This window comes from Oryzias latipes, chromosome 1 (genome assembly GCF_053564925.1).
Source record: "Oryzias latipes strain Hd-rR chromosome 1, Olatipes_Hd-rR_3.1".
Taxonomy (NCBI): domain Eukaryota; kingdom Metazoa; phylum Chordata; class Actinopteri; order Beloniformes; family Adrianichthyidae; genus Oryzias; species Oryzias latipes.
The window spans coordinates 18,757,386-18,780,791 of record NC_136237.1 but is presented as its reverse complement, the minus strand read 5'-3'; the positions used below and the strand labels follow the sequence as shown (position 1 = coordinate 18,780,791).

The window sequence follows — 23,406 nt, the reverse complement described above, 5'->3', positions numbered from 1 at the left end:
ATGAAATAGCACCACAAAAACATCTATGTACTTGTAAAGAACAAACTGTTCGGCGACATTGTCAGCGAGCAATACTGACATTTACCGTCAGTCAACTTTCAAGTATTTTTATACATTTGTATCAGTCTGGGGGGATTCTGGCATTGTATGTAACTATAAACTACTTTATATCAGATTGATGTATTCATAATTGTGGTGAGTGTCTATAGCGTCATACCGTATGCCTCACTAACCCAACCGACTTTTAATTCTGCGAGCGGATCAGATAATTGTTTTCCGGCAATGCCGCATCCTGTTGAAGAAATAGAAGAATACCGTATGCCTTTATTGAAAAAAACAACAAATCAAATCAAAGATAGTCCACATGGCATATCTTGGCCTTCAACTAGATGTATACATCTCTAACATTAAAGTCCCACTCCAATCTTTTTTTGATCTATTGTAAATGGGTTTCCAGTGGTCTTTAAATGTAATTATGAAGCTTTTATCCCAAATCAAAAACCTGTGCAGTTTTCGAGGACATACAGTAGTTTCTGCAAAGCGGCAGTAGTTCATTAGAAATTTGCATCTGAGTTGTGGGCGGGACCTTTGGCGGGGAGTTAGCCCGTCCACAATTCCCGACATCCATCTGTTTACACTTTCTCCTGCCAGCTTACAGCTCCTCAAACCCCCAAACTAACATTACTGGTGCAACAAAAATGAAGAGCAATATCGGAACTCTTCAGCCGTACAGTTCTGAGCCAGATGCCAGCACATACGAGGAAAACAAAGATGTACATGGATCTAGTCATCTACAAATGGTTGCATCAGAATGGAGCAGAGCAGGGAGCTTGTGGCTTCCCATAGTAGCTTCTCCGTTCCACCTAAAAGCTTTTTCAAAATGTATGTTTTACATCTGTTCCTGATTCACGATTCAAATAAAGAAATACTCAGAAATACAATTTTAATCTTAATTTTCTTTATATGACATCCTTAAAAAAAAGCCTCAAGAACAAGTTAAAAGCACCAAAAACATATTTTTTATGCGAGTGGGTTTTTAAAGTAGTGTGTCATGTAGGCCTAATATTGAAACAGACAAGTTTCATCCAGTTAAAATCCCAACTTATCAATATACAATCAATTAAGTTCAGTCATAGACTATCAAATGCTTTTCATCCAAACCTCCATTTCTCTTCGTCTTCCTTGTTCTGAATGAGAGGTACTTGCATCACAGCTGTTGCACAGGCACATTCCCGCAGGTGGTCCTGTAGTTTTACCTTTGAAAGGGGCGCCATGTTCGCCATCCGATTAGGCCTCGACCTCTGAACCCACGCATGCTCAGTCATATCTTTGAACTGGTCTAGTCTTCTCTTTTTTTCCATGCAATAGTTGTGCCAAAGGTTCTTCCATTTTAAAGGTGTGGCATCAGTCTGAAATGAATTTAAAAATTCTTGAATTTTTACTTTTAGAAAAATGTATTTTGTTGCTTGCTGTGTAGAAATGAGGGGTAAAAGGTAAAGATGTTCTCAAAAGTGTAACTTCTGTTCACATCTGTTTGTTTTTGTCTTTATGAAGTCATTTTGCAATTTAAAAAAATATGAGTTATGCAAACAAGTTGAGTTTGTTTTTTGATGTAAAAGCAGCACCGTGTTCCTGTCTCTGTTTCTAGAGATTCTTTGAAGGGCAAAAGTAAGAACAAAGACTCCAGGGAGCCCACAGAAATGATCAAGTTCTCCAAGGTGACGTGTCATTTCCATCATCTTCTCCAAACAATGAGACAAAGTAAAGTTAAATCCTAACGCACTTTTGTTGAAACTGTTTTGGGTTGTGCAGACGCCTCTGGTGGAGTCCCTCATAGAGTTCCCAGATCACGCCATGAACAGAGTGGCAGCTGATCTCTTTCTGTGTAAGTTGCGACCTTAACCTCCTCTCTTCTCTAATTACACTCTTATCTTATCTGACTCAGATTCTTGCCGCTGATCTTCTTGAAATGTAATCCCCTTAAGAACAAAGACCTTCTGAGGTTTTTTCATATTTTATTTTTTACTTTTTTAGAAGGTTAATGTTAACTTCTGAGCCATTTCACTTATGCCCATTTAATTAAAAACACTAGGAAACTACTCTGTTATTTAAAGACACACTTTAATCATCTTTTGATCTATTGTTAAAGCGTTCCCAGCGGTCCTTTAATTATGATTATGCCGTTTTTGACAAAAATTAAAAAAGAAAAAAAACCTGTGTCGTTTTCTAGGTTTCCAAGTTTCTGCAGAGCGGCAGTACTTCATAAGACATTCACCTCGGAATTAAGGAGAGAACTGCTGGCGCAGAGCAAACCTCTCCCTTCTCCTTCCCGTTGCTGAGAGCTCTGTGTTTAAGCAGAGAGCTTGTGGCTTATTTTCTACGTCGAAAATAAGCTCTTTTTTTTTCAACAGCATTTTATTCTCTGCTCCTGATTCACCACGATTTGAATAAAGGAAGGTGTCCTCCATCAACAGAAAATAATGCCACAAAAACAATGTTAAAAACACAATTTTTTATCAGAGTAGGTCTTTAAAATTTTAACTCATGCATGGCAGATCAACATACATGAGCTTTTTCCAGATTCTGAAGTCAGATGTTAGTTGTTGTTTTTTTTGCAACACTTGGTTGAGGCATTACTGAATGTGTGCGACCTTTTGTGGGATCTGTGCAGCCATCATGCGCTTCATGGGGGATTCGCCGTTAAGAGGTGTGACAGAACAGGAAGTGATCAGCACTTTTCTTAAGGTAAAACACTCACAAGTTGTTCACTTTCAGCCGTGTTCTGGAGCCTCGTCTGTCTTTGATTGTTGCAGTTTTCTTGATTTTCAAGCCCGTAGTGACCATGAGAACAACCACACAGCCGAACAAGAGATGTGTGTCTTAGAGACTATTCATTGTTTTGGGGATTTTTTTTAGCAATATTAAGGAAAAAAAATCTAAACAAAAACAGTTAGTGGCAGATTTCTTAAATGAACCAATGTTTATTTAGTACACACTTTTCAAAAAAGAGGTTATTGGTTTTTTAGTTACAGTATTCATAAATAATAAAGTTGACATCTTAGATGAAAAATAGGATTTACTGATGCTAAATATCTTCATACCCGTGTGTCAGCATTTGTGTGAAGTCTGATTCTTTGAAATTTATCAAGGAGTTTTTTTGTTTTTATTGCAGTCTTGTTTCCATAGTAATTTATTCTATTTTATTTACCAAAATAACAATCTTTTGAGATCAGGATCTCTTTCTGAAGAGGGATCTGACCTAGAGGTCAGTAGCACACATAATAAAACCTAACAGTTCAAGAGTAGAAGAAAGTAAAAAAAATGCAATTAAAAAATACAAATACAAAAGAAAATAAAAATCACATCATAAACCTGACATTTAGAAGTTTAATAGTTAAGAAACAGAAGAGTAGAAGAATAAGCACAGTTTTTAAAATAATATGAAAAGCACCAAGAGGAATAAAAGTAGATGATTTAATGATAAATTAATCTCAGTAATACTGCCAAACAGCTGATTTTCTGGTTATTAAAAGTCTAGTTGATTAAAGTTCCAGGATGTATTGCCTGATCTTAAACTGCCTTAATTTACAGTATATAGGCACATATATGTACAAACTTTGTTTAATTTTGGTAATTTGCTTGTTTCCCTCCTTGGTTAACAGTTTTTTTTTTCTCATCTAAAAAAACACAACCATGTGCTTAAAGCACAAACTTCACAAGTTTTGGCCAAACCAAAGAAGCCACAATACACTCAAAAATGCTGCAACACAACACTAAAGTACAACACATAAAACAGGTGAAGTACAAAACAAAAATGGAGAAACTAAACAAATGGAGGCCAACCAGGGGCCTGTTTCAGAAAGGAGGTTAAGTGTAAACTCTGAGTGCGTTAACCTTGAAATCAGGGAAACCCTGGGTTTTCCGTTTCAGAATGGGAGGTTTGTTAAACCAGAGAAAGCAGAGTAAGTCAAACCCGTTTCTGAAAGAGAGGTAACTTATACTCGGAGTCAGTGTCCATGGTTACTTACGCTGTGAACCTAACCTGGTCGGGAGCAGGTTTTATTCTCTAAACTCAAGGTTTCTGCCGGTCCCCTCCCCTTTTTAAAGACGAAGCGGTATTTTTCGCTTTAACCTTCATTGCCCAAATTTCCGTCAAACAGAGACAAGTGACAAGAATGGCTTGTCCTTTTTTGGAGGACCCAATAGACGAGGAGGCTGCATTAATTCGTAGAGAATTACATTTACGTCGTGCAAGGATTTTGAGACCTAGACTCGATTTTTTGTCATTTCCCCATATGTTTTTGTTTGAGCGTTACCGTTTTTCGTTGCAGTCAATTACATATATACAATGAAAACAACATTAGATATGTATTGCTATGTAGATGTTTCATATGTCAAATATTGTCAACAAAGCCTACATCCATGACATGCTTAAATTTGACCTGATTGAATTATGTTTTTATTCTTCATTATTAGCTGCTGCCATGTTCTTTTAATTCCTGCAGGATTGCATCTACATGAAAATGAAATCAGGGACATTGAATTAGATTAATGTAATGCAATTACTTTTTGGAAACACAATTTGCTAGCACTGCTTACTTTCTTAATCCCATAGAAACCTATACCACTTGATCAATACAAGGGTAGACATAAGTTCACTTTTAAAAACACAATTGAATGTATTAATATTAAACTGACCAACGTTTGCAAGAGGGGAAGGTTGACAAAAAAGTCCTCTAAACATTACAGACGTAATAAATGCATTTTTCCCCCAGATTGGTTCTGTACACTATGCAGCATTTCATGCAATTACACCAAGAATAACACTTCAAAAGTACACCTAAATATCGCCATGTCTATTTCACACCTTACGCTATTTAAAAAGTTATTACAGCCAATATTTTATAACAATGATTTAAATGCAAACTTACGCATTAACTTGAGCAGCTATGTTTTCCCACGCTGTCTCTGTTTTGCAGATGCAGCGGTGTTGTTTTTTTTCCGGAATATGTGCTCATATTCACTGTAACTCTGCAGCAGCACGTCAAGTTCAGCTGGCGAAAAATATGCAGACCTCTTTTCTCCACGGTTGCCATGGTGACTCGTAATATCTGCGCTCCATTGATAATGGCTTCTTATAGTAGCGGTGCGCACGCTTAACTCCGAATCAGTCCACTCAGAATTGATTGACTTAACTCCGATCAGCTTCTCTGAAACAGAAAACTCAGAGTTGTTAATCTCTCGATTGACCAACTCAGAGTTCAAGTTTAACCTCAGAGTTGGTTGAACCTCCTTTCTGAAACAGGCCCCTGGCCAACCTGTAGTGCAGTGGTTCCCAAACTGGGGGGCACGGAGGTATTGCAGGGGGGGGCGCAGTGGAGTTTAGAAACAAAGTATTTGTATGTTTGTGTCAGTGTGGGGGGGGCTCAAAAATATTCTAATCTTCAGAAAGGGGGGCCCTGCAGAAAAAGTTTGGGAACCACTGCTGTAGTGGCAACTGGTTGCAGCCAAGCTCCCCTCTCACAGGCTGGAGGTCCACAAGCTGCTTTTGAAGGCTGCCTCCACCAGCTTGGGTCCAATAGGAGCCACGCCTTCATGCACCACACCTGAAAATAATCACACATAGACATACACACACAAAGATCCACAAAAATACACAGAGGTCCCACTCTGAGACAGAAATAATAAACAAAACAGAGAACAGACAGAGCAAACAAAACCAAATACGGCCACAGCCGTAACACATACATCACCTTTGATTGGACAGAAGGAAATGTGATTAAAGGGAGATCCACTTCTGTCTGACAAGGTTAGATAAAGACAAGCCTCTTTTTTAACCTGAAGGTTATTTTCCTTCATTTAAGTCCTCATATTTTGCTATTTTATCCTCATCATGCTCAGGACAGGCGACTGGGTTATGCTCATCCTTTTGAAGCATACAAAAAGAAAAAAAGAGCTGTTCAAACATGTGCAACCAAATTAAAATGCATAGGTGGATCATATTTGATAAGAATCAGCTAGAAGAAAATAAGCTGCTTAATGGGGGGGGGGGGGGGGGGGGTCAGTGGGGCTAAAATTAAAGACGATTCAAGAGCAAATATTAAGCCATTTTCTTGTCGTTTTTTGCCCTTTCCTTGCCCTTTTCCTTCTGTCTTCTGGGTTTTTATTTTTAGCCTGAGTTGTAATTCTTAGAAGCTCAGTCAAAAGTTGTTTTGTTGTTTGTTTTGCAAAGATTCTCCTTATTGTCATTTGAAGATAAGGAGGGCCTCGAGAGACTACCTTGGGTGTAGAGTGACAATACCTGCATGTGTCTGTGCTTCCTTCAGCTGATAGGAGAGTTCACCTTGATGAGGGATGAGGCTTACTGCCAGCTTCTCAAACAGCTTACTGCCAACACCAGCTCCAAACCGTAAGTCGGTTGGCCGCACACTAACGAACCGCATATCACAAACTGGCACCCACAGCACATTTCCTTTTTGGTCCCTGAGTCTGTGATCCTGAGCGTGTCGGTGCGCTCCTGTGCTCTGCAGCGATAGTTGCCAACGAGGCTGGAGGCTTCTGTACATCCTGACGGCGTTCCATCGCTGCTCCGAGGTTCTCAAGCCCTTTCTGCTGAAATACCTGCAGCAGGCCTCTCGCAGCACCGGTGCACAGTATCAGGGTAAAAACATGTGCAAATTCCCCCCAGCTCCTTAAAACACAAAGCCGCCTGGGAGTGATTCTGTGTATCTTTTCAAAATGTCTCAGGCATTGCAAAAGCATGCGAGCAGAATCTGAAGAAAACCTTCCAGCACGGAGGTCGCCTTGTCCCACCCAGCAGCATGGAGCTGAAGGCCATGATGGTCAGTGCCTCCTTCTTCTTTATCCCCAATAGTCCAACAAATCTCTTCCTGTTTTACATAAATCAAAGCACCCGCAGCGCAAAGACCCTCTGTGACTCATTAGGACAGAAAGTATTAGGAGAAAGGGATGTCCTCATTAAAAGCTGAAACGCTGTTGTGTTTACTTTTTACCTGCAAACTTAAACAAGCAAACATCGGTCAGGAAAATTGAAATTTCAGGAAAGTGTTTCAAGTGAAAAACAAGAAAACTGAACTGAACTTTAGATAATTTCCTCTGACTCAGCATTCACAGTGAAATATCACTAAAATGTTCTCTTGGTTTTGCAAGAAAAGCTTTTTAATGTCTTTTAGTCTGCCAGAAGTCCGTAAAAGGATCTCATAACGATCTGCGATAGATCATTTCACTGCACGGAAAAAGATCACCTGAACGTAGCGTCTCCCCCCTGCTGGAATTTCAACGACAGGCTGCTACAAGAAATTCCTCCCCAGGGACTGAGTTACTGTGAAACTCCGAAGCGAAGTCTTGCCATAAAAAAAACCTTTGTTGGAAGAGAAAAAAAAAAACGCTAGAGCTAAATGTCTGTCTGCCAAGACAGAAAGAGAGCCAGGAGAATCTGTTGTATCAAAGGCAGGGTTGTTTGGTCACACAGAGCATTTCCATGAGCTCATGTCAGCTCACGAGGATGCTGCTGGAAAGGTTGACTTCATGCTCCTTTTCAGGAAGTAAAAGAGGAAGAGAAGAGCACATGTTTCCAGTAGCTGGTATATCACAAAATTATCAAAGCTTTACTTTCAACCCTGAAATCCACTGAGAAATGCTTGAAGATAATTTTCACATGAAAGATCATGCATTAAATATTACAGCACACATCAAATTGATAGAAAGATGCCAAACTAGTAGTAATGTGAAAGATGGATCGGAGTTTTTAGCTGGTGATAGCTGCACTTCTGAAAGATAAATAGTTTTAAATGGTGTTTATTGTCCCACATCAATTGATCCATTTGTAAACCGTTCGTAGTGTTTGTTTTTTAATCATGATTATGCAGTTTTTAGCCCTAATAAAAAAAACTTGAGTCGTTTTCTGGGACATAGCTTCTGCAGAACGCCAGGAGTTCATTAGAAATTTGCCACCAAGGTGTGGCCGCCTACTCTGACCGTTGGCGCAGAGTAGACCCGCCCCTACTTCCCGACGTCCATGTGTTTACACTCAATCCCGCTAGCTAACAGCCCCTCACACACCCCAGACTAACATTACCAATACAACAAAAATAGAGAGCACTATTGGACCTATCCAGCTATTTAACATGAATCTATTTGTCTGCAAGTGGATACATCAGAACAGCGCTGAATGGGAAGCTTGTGGCTCACCCTGCATATTTACTACCTCAAAAATACAATTGTTTCCAAACTTTATTTTTACCATCTGCTCCTGATTCACTATGATTTAAATAAAGAAACACTCAGAATCACAATTTGAAAATTATTGTTCTTTATATGTGTCCTCCATGCTCAGAAAAATGCGACAAGAAACATGTTAAAAACACCGTTTACATCATATCGGGTCTTGAAGCAGACTGTAGGCGCTGCATGTCGGCACACACAAAACTACAATAAGCACAGTACCTGCTAAGAGACATAAACTCTCTTGAGACTGAGGGAGTAAGTTTCACCCTAAATTTAAAGAATATATTCATTTTAAATTTTTGTCTTTTAGTTGTACATTTTTTTATTATTTTCACAAAGTGTTGCTGTTTTACTGCATTTTGTATAAATATAAGCTTTAAAAGGTCCACATCTTTGCAGCTTTCTTAAACATTTTTTAACTACCTTAAACTGAAAAATAGTTTGTCTTGTCACTTTATAGTAAGAAAACAGCTTTTTAATTTTTGTCTTTTTTATTGATTTTTTGTAAGAATCTATGGAACTCCTTTGTTGTTCATCAGCTTTTAATGCAATTTTAGATCCAAAATTTAAAAAGATTAATACGTTTTCTCAGAGAGAGAAAATCTGCACGTATTCCACTACAAAATGGAAAACTTGCATGTTAAATTTTAAATAAAAAAAATAAAAATTTTGTTTAAAAATTTATTTTAGGTTTGGGAAAAAATGTTTTCATAAAAAATGTGGTAGATTTAGTATTTTCATGAAATTGAATTCATACACAGAGCTGTGCATATTTAGATTATTATACAAATTCTTCAAATTGATTCCTGTTCAGTTTGTTGACACTTTTTTTCTTAAATGCTTTTGATTATTTCCTCAGGCAGGACGCAGTTCCAAACGTCAGCTGTTTCTTTTCCCAGGAGGCATTGAGCGCCACGTAAAAATCAAGACTTGCACTGTAAGTGTTTAACCTCAGCTGCACCCCACTGATGTGCACGAGGGTGAGGATGTTACGGTGACGTTCAACGCCTTATTCTGCACCGCCATGTGGTTCAGGTTGCCCTGGAGGCAGTGGAGGAGCTGTGCTATGAGATGGGCTTACACAGACTGGAGGCCATGGAGGAATATGCCATATTTTTGGTGACCAATAGAGGTGCGTTAATCCAAATCTTACCTCAGACATGAAAATCAAACCTCCTGTTAAACAGGATCTCACACACTAAAAAAAAAGGCCAAGGCAAGTTTATTTGTAAAAAAAGGACTATTCAGACACAAGTGCTTTAAATAAAGACAGCAAAATGAAAATAAAAACAAGTAAAACAGTATGATTAAAATCAGCTAAAGAAATAAAAGTGCAAACAAAAGACTTTTATTCTGCTAAATGCAGTTATTTTTTGTGATCTCTTGATGGAACCAGCTACCTGACTGTGAGCTCACAGCAGCCGCACTTCCGTCATTAAAAAAAAAATGTTTAAACTCCACTGCAGCTTCTAATGCCCTCCCAAGCTCAGACCTTTTTCCAATTCCTCTTAATGTTATAAGTGTAAGTTCTCCGTGTTATGCTTGCTTTGTACCTCATCTGCAAGTCACTTTGAATAAAAATGAATTATATGTGCATTAATTTCCATATATATTAGTGCAATATACCGAGGGGCTGGTAAAACGAAATGTGCTGCCATCCCTGATTATGGTTTTAACAAAATAGCAGCAAATATTTCAACAAGATGCTTTCAAACCACATTTAGTGCTCGCTACAAGTTCATTAATGGTAGATAAAAAGCTGAAACAAGTCGTAGTCTTGGAGAAAGAGCTGGTATGAAGCGCGCCGTAGTTGAAACATCCCATGGTAAAAAAATATACCTTTTCTGCCTAATAATGTCTGAAAAGAGAATGCTGTAAATCTACAGCAGTGTGTTTGTTTTTGAGTAAATGTCAGCTCTAAAATGCTGTTTCTGGAGTAGAAATCAATGTTCAGATAAAACAGGAGCTCTGAGGTTCATTCCTGCAGCTTTTCTTTTATCAGGTTTCCAGCAGCCGCTGGATAAAACACAGACAATGTCAGAAAATTGTCCCTTATGGCTTGTACTCAAAAGCATTTAGCTTAATAATTCAATCGAGGGTTTAACCCTTACTAAACTCCACATGCACCGGTGCGAGAGCCAATCACATCAGCCTGTTTAAAATGACACAGTAATGACTCCAGTACACTTAGTAGAGTTTTATTTCAAACACAAAGGTTACAAAAGCATTAGATTTGAATTTATGGTTTAAAAACTAACTTTTATGAAACATAATTGGGATAAACCTTGAAATACAGTAAATCATTGGATCATTTAGTATACTTTAGTGAAGGTTTGAGTAGTTTTTTTTAAATATTTTGCTTTGGTTTCTTTTTATTTATCTCTACACTTCTTCTCTACACTTTTGATTTTGCGTTATAAAGCATAAAGATGGTTTGTTCTCAATTTTGGGGGATTTTTCCTGAAGAAAAAAAGGACAAAATCTTCCACTTAGAATTTAGTTTTTTTGTGTGTGTACTGTTTCAAGCTGATTGTAGAATTTTGGGGTAATAAAAGAAAAGGTGTACCAAAAAGGAGATGGGGTTCTACTAAAAAATTGATATCAACATTTGCTTAAAAAATGGTTATAAAGATAAATTATTAGATCAAAAAGGTAGGTAAAAAATGCTTAAAACTAAGAGTTGAGGCAAAAGAAAGCAAAGAGTAGCTTCTTTTTATATGCTTAGTATTACATGGACTAAATACTAGCAATGCCACAACATTTCTGAGAATTGATCAATCACAAAATTAATTTTAATGTTGTAAATTGGTTAAAATATTAAAACATGCCAACATTACACTTATTAATAAATAAAGACGTTTAGACTAAATTCTGGCATTAGCTCCCCAACAAACCGTTGTTTCTGTCTGTTTTATCGTATGAACAAAAGGCTTAAAGGCTATTATTTTTTTCTCATTTAAACAAATGAAAAGCTTGTTTGGAGGTTCAATATCTCCACATGATGACAGCGGGCAGCTGCCTTGCTCATATGCAGCACAGCAGGTCGGGCTGCCTGCGACAGAAAAAGGCATTAATGTGACACTTCAGAGCACGTCTGACTGTTTTTAGGCTAATTACTGATTTTGCTTATTGCTCCACAGTCTGGCTTGTTTAAATGCAAAATCTATAGGATATTGTTTGGGTTTGTATTGTATAGAACGTCTGTGTGTGCAGTCCTGCAGTGTTTATTATCCGGATTTGACTAATTTCAGTCTATTCTTAACCACCAACCAAACATTGCAGTGAAAAGTTACTCAGCAAATAAATGACAATTCAGGTTGCTTAAAATTTAAAAGGGAATGAAGGGTTTTTTGTGAATCCTGCTTAATTATTAATTATGAGTCCATTTCAATATCATTGCATTTTGTTGCTTAGGTCATGGCTACGACTTTAATAAAATGTCTTTGCCAAATCGAGGCTATAATGCTGAACATGCTTTAACCCTGTATAGCCCACAACACTAAAGACTGGACTGCAAATTCTAAATTTTTTAACTAAGAAGTTTTTTTTATCCTTAGACGAAATCCACGAAAAGCTTTTCTATTATCAATTTTTGATGAGATATAGATAGTATCACATAAGATCAATGACTGATTTGGGAAGTATTGGCTCACAACAATGTTAGTTTATGATGCAAAGATGTTGACACGAGTTTTCAAGAAAAAAAGCAACTTATTTACTCACTGTCTCATATTTGACATGGTGTAACCATTTCATTTAGAAAATTGTCAACAAATTTTGAATTCTTTCAATACAGCAGGTAGTCATAAAAAAGCACAACAATAAATGAGTTATTCTCATCATAAAGTTTTGAATATGAGATAAACTTTTTTCCACCAAAAGTGTTTTTGAGATTTCATTGAAGCAGCAATTTTGAAATGATCAGGAAAAGCCTTTTACTGCTCCTAGTGGGGAACAATGATGAACTACAGAGCAGAAAACATGGATTTGATCATGTACAAAGAAGAAAAGTTTTGGATCATGCTAGTGAGATTGGGGTCTCAGTAATGCACGTATCAGATATGATACAAAGGGTTATATGGGGTTAAGAGTTTTGTTTCCATGTCTGTGATTCAGGCCAGCATGTGCGACCTCTGAACAAGCATGAGTATATCTTGGACGTGACCACAGAGGCCGAGTTAGTCGACTCGAGCTACAGCCTTTGGTTCAGACGAGTCATCTGGACTCAGCCGCTCAGGTTTGAAAATGAGCTCTGCGTGGCCATGCAGTACAATCAGGTGCGTTTCGCCCCCTCTGCGTGTTGTGCATCATTTCATGCATCTGTTCACTTATTGAATCTGCTTTGTGTGAATCCTCAGATCCTACCAGACTACCGCAAAGGTCTGCTAAACGTTCTCCCCCAAGGAAAAGTCAGCGATCAGCAGTTCCACCAAATCTCCAAACTGGCAGCTTTGCAGCACAGAGCTAAAGACGGCATCTTTACCCCCAGCATGTGAGAAAGCAGCAGCAACAACATAATAGAGGCTTATTTTCACTCATCTTCGTGATTGCATGAATGCTCAGAGCAGGAGCAGCCTCTCAGAGGAGAATTAATCAAATCTGAATTGTTAAATCTTTGTATTTTAGATGTCAGTAACTGACTGAAGCAGTGTGGTTCTCTGTATAACTGCATTTGAATATAATTACCACCTTTTTTTCTCAGAATTATTATGTAAACCTGGAATTTGCACAATATATTAGGAAGAAACATCTCTTTAAAGTGAGATTGAAACAAGTGGAAGCATTATTACAGTTATACAAGAGAAATCCAATGATATTCTGTTAAGTTTCACTCTTACGGGATTCCACTTGTGAAGTTACAAAGGTTCGAACATTGTTCATACTTCCCCGCTGCAGGAACTGTTGTTGTCGTTAGAGCTCACTGACTCGTGTAAAAGCATTTTGGGAAATGTCCGAGATCACCGAGTGAAGCCGACTTCTGTTTATCTAAAACTGGATTTCTGCTCCGCTCTCTCCTCAAGACACGAATTATCCGAGTACATCGCCGCACCTCTCTTCAAAAAGCAGCAGCCGCAGCAGTGGGTTACCATGGTGACGCAGCACATGCAGCAAGCGCAGGCGCTGAACCCGCACCAGGCCAGAGCCCAGTTTCTAGGTAAGATCACTGAACAATTTCCTTTCTACAGGAAGATGTTTCCACCTGTAACCCCAGTCCGAATGCTTTTCAGTGGATAAAAAGATTTGCTTCACACTCATTAAGTCTCTAAGGAATAAAACGGTTTGCTTTCACTCTGTTCATTCATCAGCAGAAGATGATGTTGCAGATTTTCTCTACAGGGAGCAACATAAAAAAGTTTTTAGGATACAATGTCTTTATTGTGTTATTCTTACCAGAAAAAGTAATAAAATTGTAAAATAATATCTCCATCAATGTGTATCTCTTTAAAAAAAAAAAAATTCCAATCAAGTCATGATAAACCATCCAAATATATCTACGTATTGATGTATATCTCTTTTTTATTTGCCTTCTTTTGTATTTTTTCATAGATTACTTGAAATAAATCATTACCATATCACTTCCAAATACATCAATCTTTTTTTATTTTCGGATTAATAAACTGTGTTTTTGTGCATGCAGGGCTGGTCAGCGCGTTCCCGATGTTTGGCTCCTCTTTCTTCTACATCCACAGCAGCAGCTCCACCACTTTCTTTGCTCCCTGTATCCTAGCTGTCAATCAACATGGCCTCCACTTCCTCCACAAAAATACACACGTATGGAACCACACACACGCTCCTCCCTGTCTTGTTTTGCATCGCTGTGATAACGTTGGACTTGTGTGGTGTAGGAGCTGATGGCTATGGTCCCTCTGGCGGAGGTGCAGTCCAGCCGCACCCAGAGGCCCACAGCTGGATCAAGTTACCCCTACGTGGACATCACTGTGGGAGACATGAACGCACAACGAGTGGTCCAGCTGCAGCTTGAGCAGGTACAAACATCTGACACACAACGAACACGGGCACACCCATCAGCCTTCACAGCAGACATGTGTCATTTTGTCCACAGAGCCTGGAGCTGTGTCGGGTTATTGCCATGCAGGTGGAAAACATGATGTCTGTGCGGGAAAAGAGGCTCACTCTGCCACCCAGTGAAATCACTGTGTTGTAGCACATTCACACACTTTACCAAACACTAAAAAATGGCTCTGCACACACACACCGTCGGACTTCTGAGCTCCAGGTGACCGTCAGGTCAGTCCCCCTTTTCCCTTTAGAAAATCCAGTTAAAAAACTTTGAATTGGGGTTTTCTGTGACATTCTTCTGCGCTTAAGCTGCACTTTTTCTGATTTGTTCAGTTTATGCAAAAGTTGTCAACTATCGTCAAATGTGTTTATTAAACCTTTTCTTTTGTCACTACAAAGTTTTGTAACAGACATATACCCTTTTTTATACAAATATTGTAAATATTTGATCATCTTTTAACGTGTGGTTGCATTCTACACTTTTGTAAAGAACATTTTATTAAAATAACATAAGACTTTTCAAAGAAAATTGTGAAAGTCTGGTACTTTTCTAAAGCAGTTTCAGGGATAATGTATTTTAGAACAAAACTTTTTGTTATTGTTAATTTAATTTAATAGGTTTAAAACTTTAAACCCACATGCTTTTTGTGAACATTTCACACTTATGACAAAGAAAGAATTAGAGGAGTTAGATTAGGGGCAACTTTTGTCTTAACCTCTTCATGTTGTAAAAATTTGTAATGTACTAATAAATCCAGGGTTCCACTTAAATAGCTATTGAAGAATATTTTTTTATATATTTAGAAATAAAAGTCCCATGGGAAGGGGTTAAAAGAAATTTGATGAAATATTAAAAATACATGTTACAAGTTATGATTGTTTTTTCTAAAGTCAAAATCTATATTTACTGCTTTTAGGTTTAAAATCAGTTAGTACTGTTCTGTTATATTTACATGAAGTTAATTTTAATTCAATTTATATTGTGTTTTTATCATTTTATAGTGTTGTTATGTACTCTAAATCTCATATGTTAATGTTGTGTTTTTGTTGTTAATTTCTTATAGGTTTTAGGGAGACAAATTTCTCACCTGTCCGGACACTACTGATGAAAAATTGTCCCTTTGGCTAACTCTGGTGCGAAGATGTGCTTTTTTATGTGCGATGACCCTGTCAAAGAAAATGTCAACTGGATACAATATTCAGGATTAGATTTAGAGGCTTGAGTGCGAAGAATCATATTATCCTGTTACAAGCAACAATAGTCAATGAAAGAAGATGTAAGGGGATAACACACACAACCATTTTATTTGTCTACATTTAAAATGATCTCAAGTAGGTCTGTCTTTTTTTTATCTCCATTTAAAGGTTTGATAATGTATTAAAAACAATTTGTGTGTTCAGGCGTGATGGGTTTGTTATGTTAATAAAAACATACTTTTTTATATGCAAGCAATACTGCAAAGTGTTATTTTACACTAGTTCTCCCCAAAAAAGTGAATTATCAATTCAGAATAACTAAAGAAAAACTTTTTTTTTTTGGTTGTGAATTCTCACAGCACAACTTGTTTAGACTGGTGTGGCTTCCTTTTTTCAGCATCCTCATTCTGCAGGTGATCCCTGTTTAACAAAATGTGTGAGTGTGTGTTTTCTTTGAAAGAAATTGATGTAAAGTCAAAGTGACATGTATCGGCTTAGAAGGAAGTGGTCTCTCCCGTTCAAAAACAAAGCAAACAGAAAAATAAAACTGTGCTTCCTAACTGAATTTTGAGAAACCATCAAAGTGGAACATTGACGGGTCAACAAGCACAAGTTTTTGGATAAAAGGGATGAGGGAAATCAGACCAAAAAACTATCTTTAAGTTGTTCTTTATAGTAGTGGTATAAAGTCGTGTAGCTCTTTTTTCCACATCTTTCAGTCACGTGTTTTCTAAAATGTGTGCTCATCAAAGCAAAAAAAAAAAGTCTGCCACCAACATTCATCAACAGCTGGCACAACCTCCTAAGCAAAAGACGACATAACAGCTAGTCACATAAACTCCATCCACAGGCTGTGTTGACTTTCGTGGAAGAGACAGTGTGGTCGTGACTATAAAGGAACAGCCTGCTGTTTTATTTCTACCAGCATGATCCCGATCAGGGTCGAAGAAGAGGTGGAGTCTGCCCCACTGTCTGTGCTTCCATTAACAGGGAGTACTCCTCAGAGAATACCCATCCACCAAATGTAAGAGCTATGTTTTTACAATTTTCTTCCACTTTTTTGACAGTCAAACCATCCCCACCTTATGTTGGCAAGAACGAGCATCAAGTGCTTCAGACTAGTTCCCCTGCATGTAAACACACACTTTTTTTCTTCAACATGAAAACCTAAATAAATAACTAATTGGTTGTGTTCAAATTGGTCAAGCACTGTATGGGCTCTCACCATAGAGCTGTCTGAATTTACAATTGATTGATTTAACTGTAAAGAATACAGCTTTTTTCAGTTTAATAAGACCTGTGTTCGCTCAGAATCTCTTTATTAGGGGCAGTTATTTTTCTTCTGTATCTTTTAGACAAACTAAATACATTTTTGAAACTACAATCAGATTTGTTGTTTCCAAATAGGGCAGCCCCTTACTTCAACAAAAAAATAAAGTAAAGAAGAGGCATAGCAGAAATGATTTGTTGATTATCTCAAAAGTACATTAAAGATATATATATACAGTAGTTGTTGAATGTTATGTACGATACCCATACATTCAATGATTTATCAAACCCCACTCAAGTGAAATAGAACTGTCACTTTATTCGACTCATGCGCAATTGAAGCACAGTACGTGTCAATACACAAGGCTCCTGACTAGCTGTATTGCTCCAACAATCCATCAAGCGGTGCAGTCTGATAATTTACCAAAGTTGTACTAAAACATTTTGACAGATTTTCTGTACAGAAAATCAATTGGAGATCAGTGAGCACAACCAGAATTCATACGTGAGACACGCTTGATTCTGCAACAGATGGATGACCGGTCTACCCCGCCGTTGCACAACAGTGGCCAGGATAGGCTCCAGTAACCCTGTGACCCCAAAAAGGATGAAGCAGGTTTAAGAAAATAGATAGATGGCCCGCCCGGACTATAGATCAAATTTCCAATAGTTGAAAATCTCAAGGATTTTATGTGTGCCTCATGATCCGAAAAATACAGTAAGGGTCAATTAGTTTTGATTTATGAATTTCTGGTTGAGGTGCACCAGCAGCAGTCAAAACAAATTGTGCTTAATAACACTGTAGACATCACACTACCTAGTGCTACATTTGCGGCAATGAGATGATCTTATGTGATGCAGATTTTTCTATTTCTTTATTTCAAAAACAAATAAAAATAAACACAAGAGTTTAAAAGAGACAGATAAAACAAAACAGTGTGCTTGAAGAGGAGTGGGTTGAAGAGAAGTCTTATATGATCCCACCCATCTTTAGAAGTGACTTTTGTTTAAATCATTTCTGGCCTTGTAAGGTTTTTTTCAAAAGGCTATTTCCTCTCTATGTTTAAGTTTTATGCAAAAAAACAATACTTAATTTATATTTATATTAATAGTCACAGTAACGTAAATACACACCAGAGTCTTATTTTTCTAAACGGTGACATATGACTTTGTATCTCATTGGGTTGTAGACAGTAATAATGACTCTTTAAATGACGATGGTTGAAGACTCCTGTCCTATAGGGTCACCTGAGTTGCTGGTACAAACTTGTCCGGTGGCCAGTCCCTTGTGGGGCAGATTATAACAGTTTTTTTATTTAACATTATTGGAAATGTTATCAAACTTTTGTTTTTTAGTTTAAAAATGGAAAACTTAAGTGTTATGTTCTGTTACTCTTTTGACAACGTCTTTATCTGCTCAAAAGAACGTTGTTTTTACGCAAGTGAAAGTTGACAGGGTCCTGTTCAGCTCCATAAAGGTGACTAAGACCAAATTAGCAGCAGTGCTGGACTTAAGACTCTTCCAAAAATGGATGTAGTCCCGCCCACAAAGTGACGAAACACCGCGGAGCATGCGCAGCTCCTCTGCAGGTTACACGAGTTTATTTTCAGGCTTGCAGAGGCGCATTGAAGGCGTAAAAACTAACCGTAGCTAAGCTTTGTAATGAAGTAGCGACACACATCTGAGACATTTGCTCCTGAAATGTGACTGGAATCGTCTTTCGAACGTAGAGGAAGTTGTGAGTGACGTGTGAAATGTCGCTGCTTGTTTTGTCGGTATTTGCAGGCGGCGACAGACTGACCCAGCCAGGCTAGTAAGCTAGCTGCTAGCTATTTGAAAACCGAGCGGCTCGGTTAATACCGTTAGCTGACCGTTTGTTTTGTACTGCGTGTTTTTTAATCAAACCGGTATTTATATTCAGCTTAGAAAACATTAATGTGTAGAAAAAAATCTATCCGCTGTCGCACCAGAGTTTCGTTGTGGAAATAGGGGAGGCGCAACTTCTTGGCTAGTTTATTGGTCATATATTTGTTTTTTAACTGGTCACGTAAGCAGTCGTTTATATTAACCAGACTCTCAAACTGGTGCTATGCTATCAAGAAAGCTAGGAGCTTAGTTTTCAGTGCGGCGCTGAGTTTTGAATTGACATGGCAGCTAGCGGATCATACTCTGACCTGAGGGAGAAGCTGAAGTCCATGACTCCACACAGAGACGACTACAAAAATAAATACGCGCACGGGACGAGCAACGGCAGCCGGAAAGACCGCAAGCGAAAGTACAGGGAGTCCGATGACGAGGAGTACGAGCATAGCGACGACAGCGCCGAGCAACGGGAGCAGGAGGCCCGGCGGGTGAGCAGCAGCATCCAGCAGAGGAGCATCTTCAGCTCAGAGGAGTGCGCCCGCATCGAGGAGAAGATTGACGAGGTGGTCGCAAACGGGGAGGCTGGACTTTACCGCGAGCACACGGTGGACAGGGCGCCGCTCCGCAACAAGTACTTCTTCGGGGAGGGGTACACGTACGGGGCTCAGCTGGAGAAGCGTGGGCCGGGCCAGGAACGGCTGTACCGCAAAGGAGAGGTGGACGACATCCCAAGCTGGGTGCACGAGTTGGTGATTAAGCCGCTGGTGTCCAACGGGGTGATTCCTGAGGGATTTGTAAACAGCGCTGTGATCAATGATTACCAGCCGGGGGGCTGCATTGTGTCCCATGTAGATCCTCTGCACATCTTTGCTCGGCCCATCGTCTCCGTGTCCTTCTTCAGTGACAGCGCACTCTGCTTCGGCTGTCGCTTCCAGTTCAAACCAATCCGGGTGTCTGAACCAGTATTTGTCCTTCCTGTGAGGAGAGGAAGTGTCACCGTCCTCAGGTGACTGAAGCTGTCATTTCATCAGATTTCTGTGAGCGCTCAGCCCTGAAGTTGTAGAAATGAATGTTTCCCTCTTTTTCCAGTGGCTATGCGGCCGATGAGATTACACACTGCATTCGCCCCCAGGATATCAAACAGAGACGTGCAGTAATCATCCTCAGAAAGTACAATCTTTTTATTCTAATGCTGCAAGAGTTTGCTCTGTGTGAAATTATTATTTTAACTGTTTCTACGTTTTCGGCAGGACCAGACCGGACGCCCCTCGGGTAGACTCCGACAGCCCTTTAAACTCCCCGCTGAAGGGAAGACCGACTCCACTAAAGGCCAAACGCGCTCATCGCAAAGCGGATCCTGATGCTGCACACAGGTATGACAGCCATCTTTTAGGAATCCAGGATAAACACATGGCAGGCAGACATGCTTAGAAATGAAAACAACAAAAATGAGGAACAAAGACGGAAAAGGAGGATTGAGAAGAACTTTCAAAACGATCAGATGAGTTTTTGCAGACAAACTAAACTGCTGAGGTTTTTATTTTATTATTTGCTGCCAAGTAATGCATTAACCGTGGTAGCAGAGGACTCTCTAATCTCTTATTTGAAAGAAAAAACTTGAACACAAATTATGGTTTAAAATCTGTTTCTGAATCTAAATGGAACAAAAAGGTTTATGAATATAGGCGGACACTGCACGTCTAATCTGAACTAACATTTAAAGTCCCACTCCAATCATCTTTTGATCTACTTCAAACGTGTTCCCAGTGGTCTTTTAATTATGATTATGCTGTTTTTTTAGCTAAAATCCAAAAACCTGTCTCATTTTGTAGGATAGCTTCTGCAGAGTTGCAGTAGTTAATTAGAAATTCAATGCGTGTGGGCGGGACCATTGGCATGACGTAAGCCCCGCCCCCCATTCATTTTACTCTCTCCCCCAACCTAACATTAACAGTGCAACAAAAACAGCGAGCAATATCTTAGCTGTCCCTTCTTACAGTTTTGAGTCAGATGCCAGCTCAGACGAGGGAAGCAAAGACACGGACATAGTCGTCGTCAAGTGGATCCGTCAGCATGCAGTGGTGCACAGAGCTTGTGGCCCTCCCATTGTATTTTCTACGTCACAGCTACAATCTTTTTCAAAAAGCATTTTTTTGTCCTCCATCATCAAAAAAGATGCAACAAGAACATATTAAAATCTCCCAAAACACATTTTTATCAAATCATGTCTAATTTGAGGTTTTTGTGAGTTGATCATTTGTTTTCCCAACTTTTCTTAAAGAAATTCAAATAGTCTTTTTGCAGAATCAAAGTACTTTTTAAGACAACAAAGCATTTTATTGTCTAATAATTCGTCTCTGCTGTCAGCATTTTTTAGCTACAGAGTAATTTGCTAATCGTAGCTTTGACCTGCAGATGGTATCTGGATCTAACCAGACTTTGGACTAACGCTGCCTGAAAAGAAGCTGACAATTATTTTTTGAATAAGTGTGATCTAAAACCATAAATTGAACTTGACATATATTTAAAGTAAATATAAGTTAATTGTTCAAGTTGAAAACATTTTTTTCTTTCTTGCTTTGATCAGCAAATGACCAAATAAAAGTTTCACATTTGTCTGTCTCGACTGGAAAAACACTGCATATCTGACATTCTTTAGCCATTATTTAGGGCCATGTATCGTATGCCTTTTACATATGCATGCAGACAGTAAAAGGTCACTGTTATGGAAGACTTCAAAGCGGTTTGAATGTGAAAGATTAATCCAGATGTGACTCTCTCAGGCCAAGAGTCCTGGAGATGGACAAGGAGGAGAACAGACGTCCGTCCATTTCTCGCCAGCATCGCCACAGCCTCAGTTCAGAGAACTACTGGAGGCGCGACCAGGACCACGAGGAACACAGAGAGAGCTCAGGCCGTAAAGTCAAAATGAGCCGCCATTGAACACTTCTGTCATAAACACTCAATACCTATTTTTCTGGTGTGACAATAATGTAACTCTCTTTGGTTAGTAACGGTTTTGTTTGGGACAAGAGCACAGCATTTTCTTTTATCTCATTGTGGACGAGGAGACATTGAAGGAAACATTTAAGTATTCATTTGTTGGCAGAAATAAACTGACATTTTTTTCCCGTATAAAACCAGAACTAGTTACTCACCCCAGTAAGTCCTCTTTGCTTACCTACAATACAACTTTGCTTTATTCCTGTGCTCATAGATAATTTAATGACTTTTTTCTACTTCAAACTGTATAGACCTTGAGGAAGCTAAAAGGAAAATGTATGTATGGACATGTACAAAGGCAAACTTGAGTTGTATCTAACATGATCTATTGTACAAAATACTGTATAGTCTTTAATCCGGGGCCGTCATGGAGAAAGATTGTTTTCTTTTTGCTCTACACCTTTGTTTCATATCCTCCCTTTGCTTAGCAGTGTTAGATCTTCCCTCTTCGTTCAGGCTTTTTGTCTCGGTTTGAGGAGCAGCTGCCGCACAGACACACGGTTTGCTGTGTGTTGATTCGACCGGTTTTGGTGGAGCCTAAAATGTCATCGGATGCTTCACAGAGTGATGAGAAACTCAGGTCTTGTTCAACACTCTTGCTTTGAGTCTAAAGTTGCTTTATCTTACATGATAGCAAAAGCTGTGTCAATGCTGTTCTCTATTAAAACCATTTTTTTCTTCATGTTGAGTGCAAGTTTGTACTGTCAGAGAGCGATTCCAGCACTTTGTTTTGCCTTTATCATTTGCTTTGCTCCTTCTTTTATCGATGGTTTGCGATGTAAACATAAACTTATTACCTGCTGCCAGACAGCCATATTTGGCAGAGGAAAGGAAGATCAGTTGGCCTGGAGTTCCACGTAAACAAAAATAACCTCAGTGAAGACACAGCGCTCTAAAAGCAGCACCAGCAAGCTTCTAATGCAGAACTCGCCTGAACAAGGAACGGTTAAACTGACTTTTTCCATGGAAAGTCTGGTCCATCTGCTGTTTTCATTACATTTTATAGTCTGATATTTTGGCTGTAAATGTAGTTGCCAAATAAAAAAAATGAGGTTTTCTAAGTTTACCAAACCAGCTCTGGATTGGCTCTGAATATCAAAAAATTGAATCACTTTACCCTTTTGTTTACCAATTATAAAAACATGTTTCCCCTTTATTGAAAATTAAAAATAAACATTTTACAGTTTAACATTTTTAAAAGACTTTCTTGGTGAAGTTGCTTATTTTTTTTCCTTCATTGACTTGAACCTTAACATTTTCTGAAGAATGTTTGGCCTGAGAAGCCACTAAAAGCATCAGTCAAATAACTGTTTTAACACAACAAAAACCAAGCCAAGATTCAAATTACATCTATAAAATGATACATTTTAAACAAGTTTCTGTGCCATAAGTCTTAGTGGCCTTCCAGAAACATGTCTTAACAGTAATAGCAACTGCTTTAAAAAATCTGTACCATCTAAGAACAATCTAAATAGTGTGCACATTTTTTGACATGGTTTAGACTCCCATAAGGCATTATTTTAAAACCTGCAACATATTTCCTATTCTTGTGGGATCAAATAGGTGAATTGCATAAATCTTAAAACAGGTTTTAAACTGGCTTTTGCACATGAGAAAAAGCTGAGATAAATTCTGAGATGCACCATTACAAACTAAAATGTAAAAAACTTCTACGTCTATATAGTTTCTGGAGTTTGATAGTTGCACAAATCTTTTCCCCAACGGAAACTAATTTCTTATATCTGATTTCTAAATCTTGGTTTTATTAGAGAGAATAAAACGTTTTTTTCTTTGTTATCTTTGAA

At 38.5% G+C, this 23,406-nt stretch overlaps 2 protein-coding genes across 2 annotated transcripts in view; both read left to right on the top strand.

Moving 5' to 3' along the window:
* Positions 1 to 15,675, top strand: part of myo15ab (myosin XVAb) — a 65,099-nt gene extending 49,424 nt beyond the window's left edge. Inside the window, exons 61-75 of the mRNA XM_023958435.2 lie at positions 1,649 to 1,718; positions 1,813 to 1,885; positions 2,672 to 2,745; positions 6,327 to 6,409; positions 6,531 to 6,661; positions 6,748 to 6,842; positions 9,107 to 9,184; positions 9,283 to 9,379; positions 12,364 to 12,524; positions 12,606 to 12,739; positions 13,269 to 13,402; positions 13,886 to 14,019; positions 14,094 to 14,234; positions 14,312 to 14,496; positions 15,333 to 15,675. Coding sequence (XP_023814203.2) covers positions 1,649 to 1,718; positions 1,813 to 1,885; positions 2,672 to 2,745; positions 6,327 to 6,409; positions 6,531 to 6,661; positions 6,748 to 6,842; positions 9,107 to 9,184; positions 9,283 to 9,379; positions 12,364 to 12,524; positions 12,606 to 12,739; positions 13,269 to 13,402; positions 13,886 to 14,019; positions 14,094 to 14,234; positions 14,312 to 14,413 — 1,507 coding nt within the window. The 3' untranslated portion in view covers positions 14,414 to 14,496; positions 15,333 to 15,675. The remainder of the gene's footprint in view (positions 1 to 1,648; positions 1,719 to 1,812; positions 1,886 to 2,671; positions 2,746 to 6,326; positions 6,410 to 6,530; positions 6,662 to 6,747; positions 6,843 to 9,106; positions 9,185 to 9,282; positions 9,380 to 12,363; positions 12,525 to 12,605; positions 12,740 to 13,268; positions 13,403 to 13,885; positions 14,020 to 14,093; positions 14,235 to 14,311; positions 14,497 to 15,332) is intronic.
* Positions 15,676 to 15,801: 126 nt separating this feature from the next.
* alkbh5 (alkB homolog 5, RNA demethylase) lies at positions 15,802 to 22,283 on the top strand. Its single transcript, XM_004065976.5, has 4 exons — positions 15,802 to 19,604; positions 19,688 to 19,768; positions 19,849 to 19,971; positions 21,382 to 22,283. The coding sequence occupies exons 1-4, from the start codon at positions 18,883 to 18,885 to the stop codon at positions 21,539 to 21,541; spliced, it is 1,086 nt and encodes a 361-aa protein (XP_004066024.1). The 5' UTR covers positions 15,802 to 18,882; the 3' UTR covers positions 21,542 to 22,283.
* The last annotated feature ends 1,123 nt before the right edge of the window (positions 22,284 to 23,406 follow it).

Coding starts and splice junctions, on each gene's coding strand:
- alkbh5 (XM_004065976.5), top strand. CDS start 18,883: ATGGCAGCTAGCGGATCATACTCTGACCTGAGGGAGAAGCTGAAGTCC. Junction 19,605..19,687: donor GGAAGTGTCACCGTCCTCAG/GTGACTGAAGCT, acceptor CTCTTTTTCCAG/TGGCTATGCGGCCGATGAGA. Junction 19,769..19,848: donor GCAGTAATCATCCTCAGAAA/GTACAATCTTTT, acceptor CGTTTTCGGCAG/GACCAGACCGGACGCCCCTC.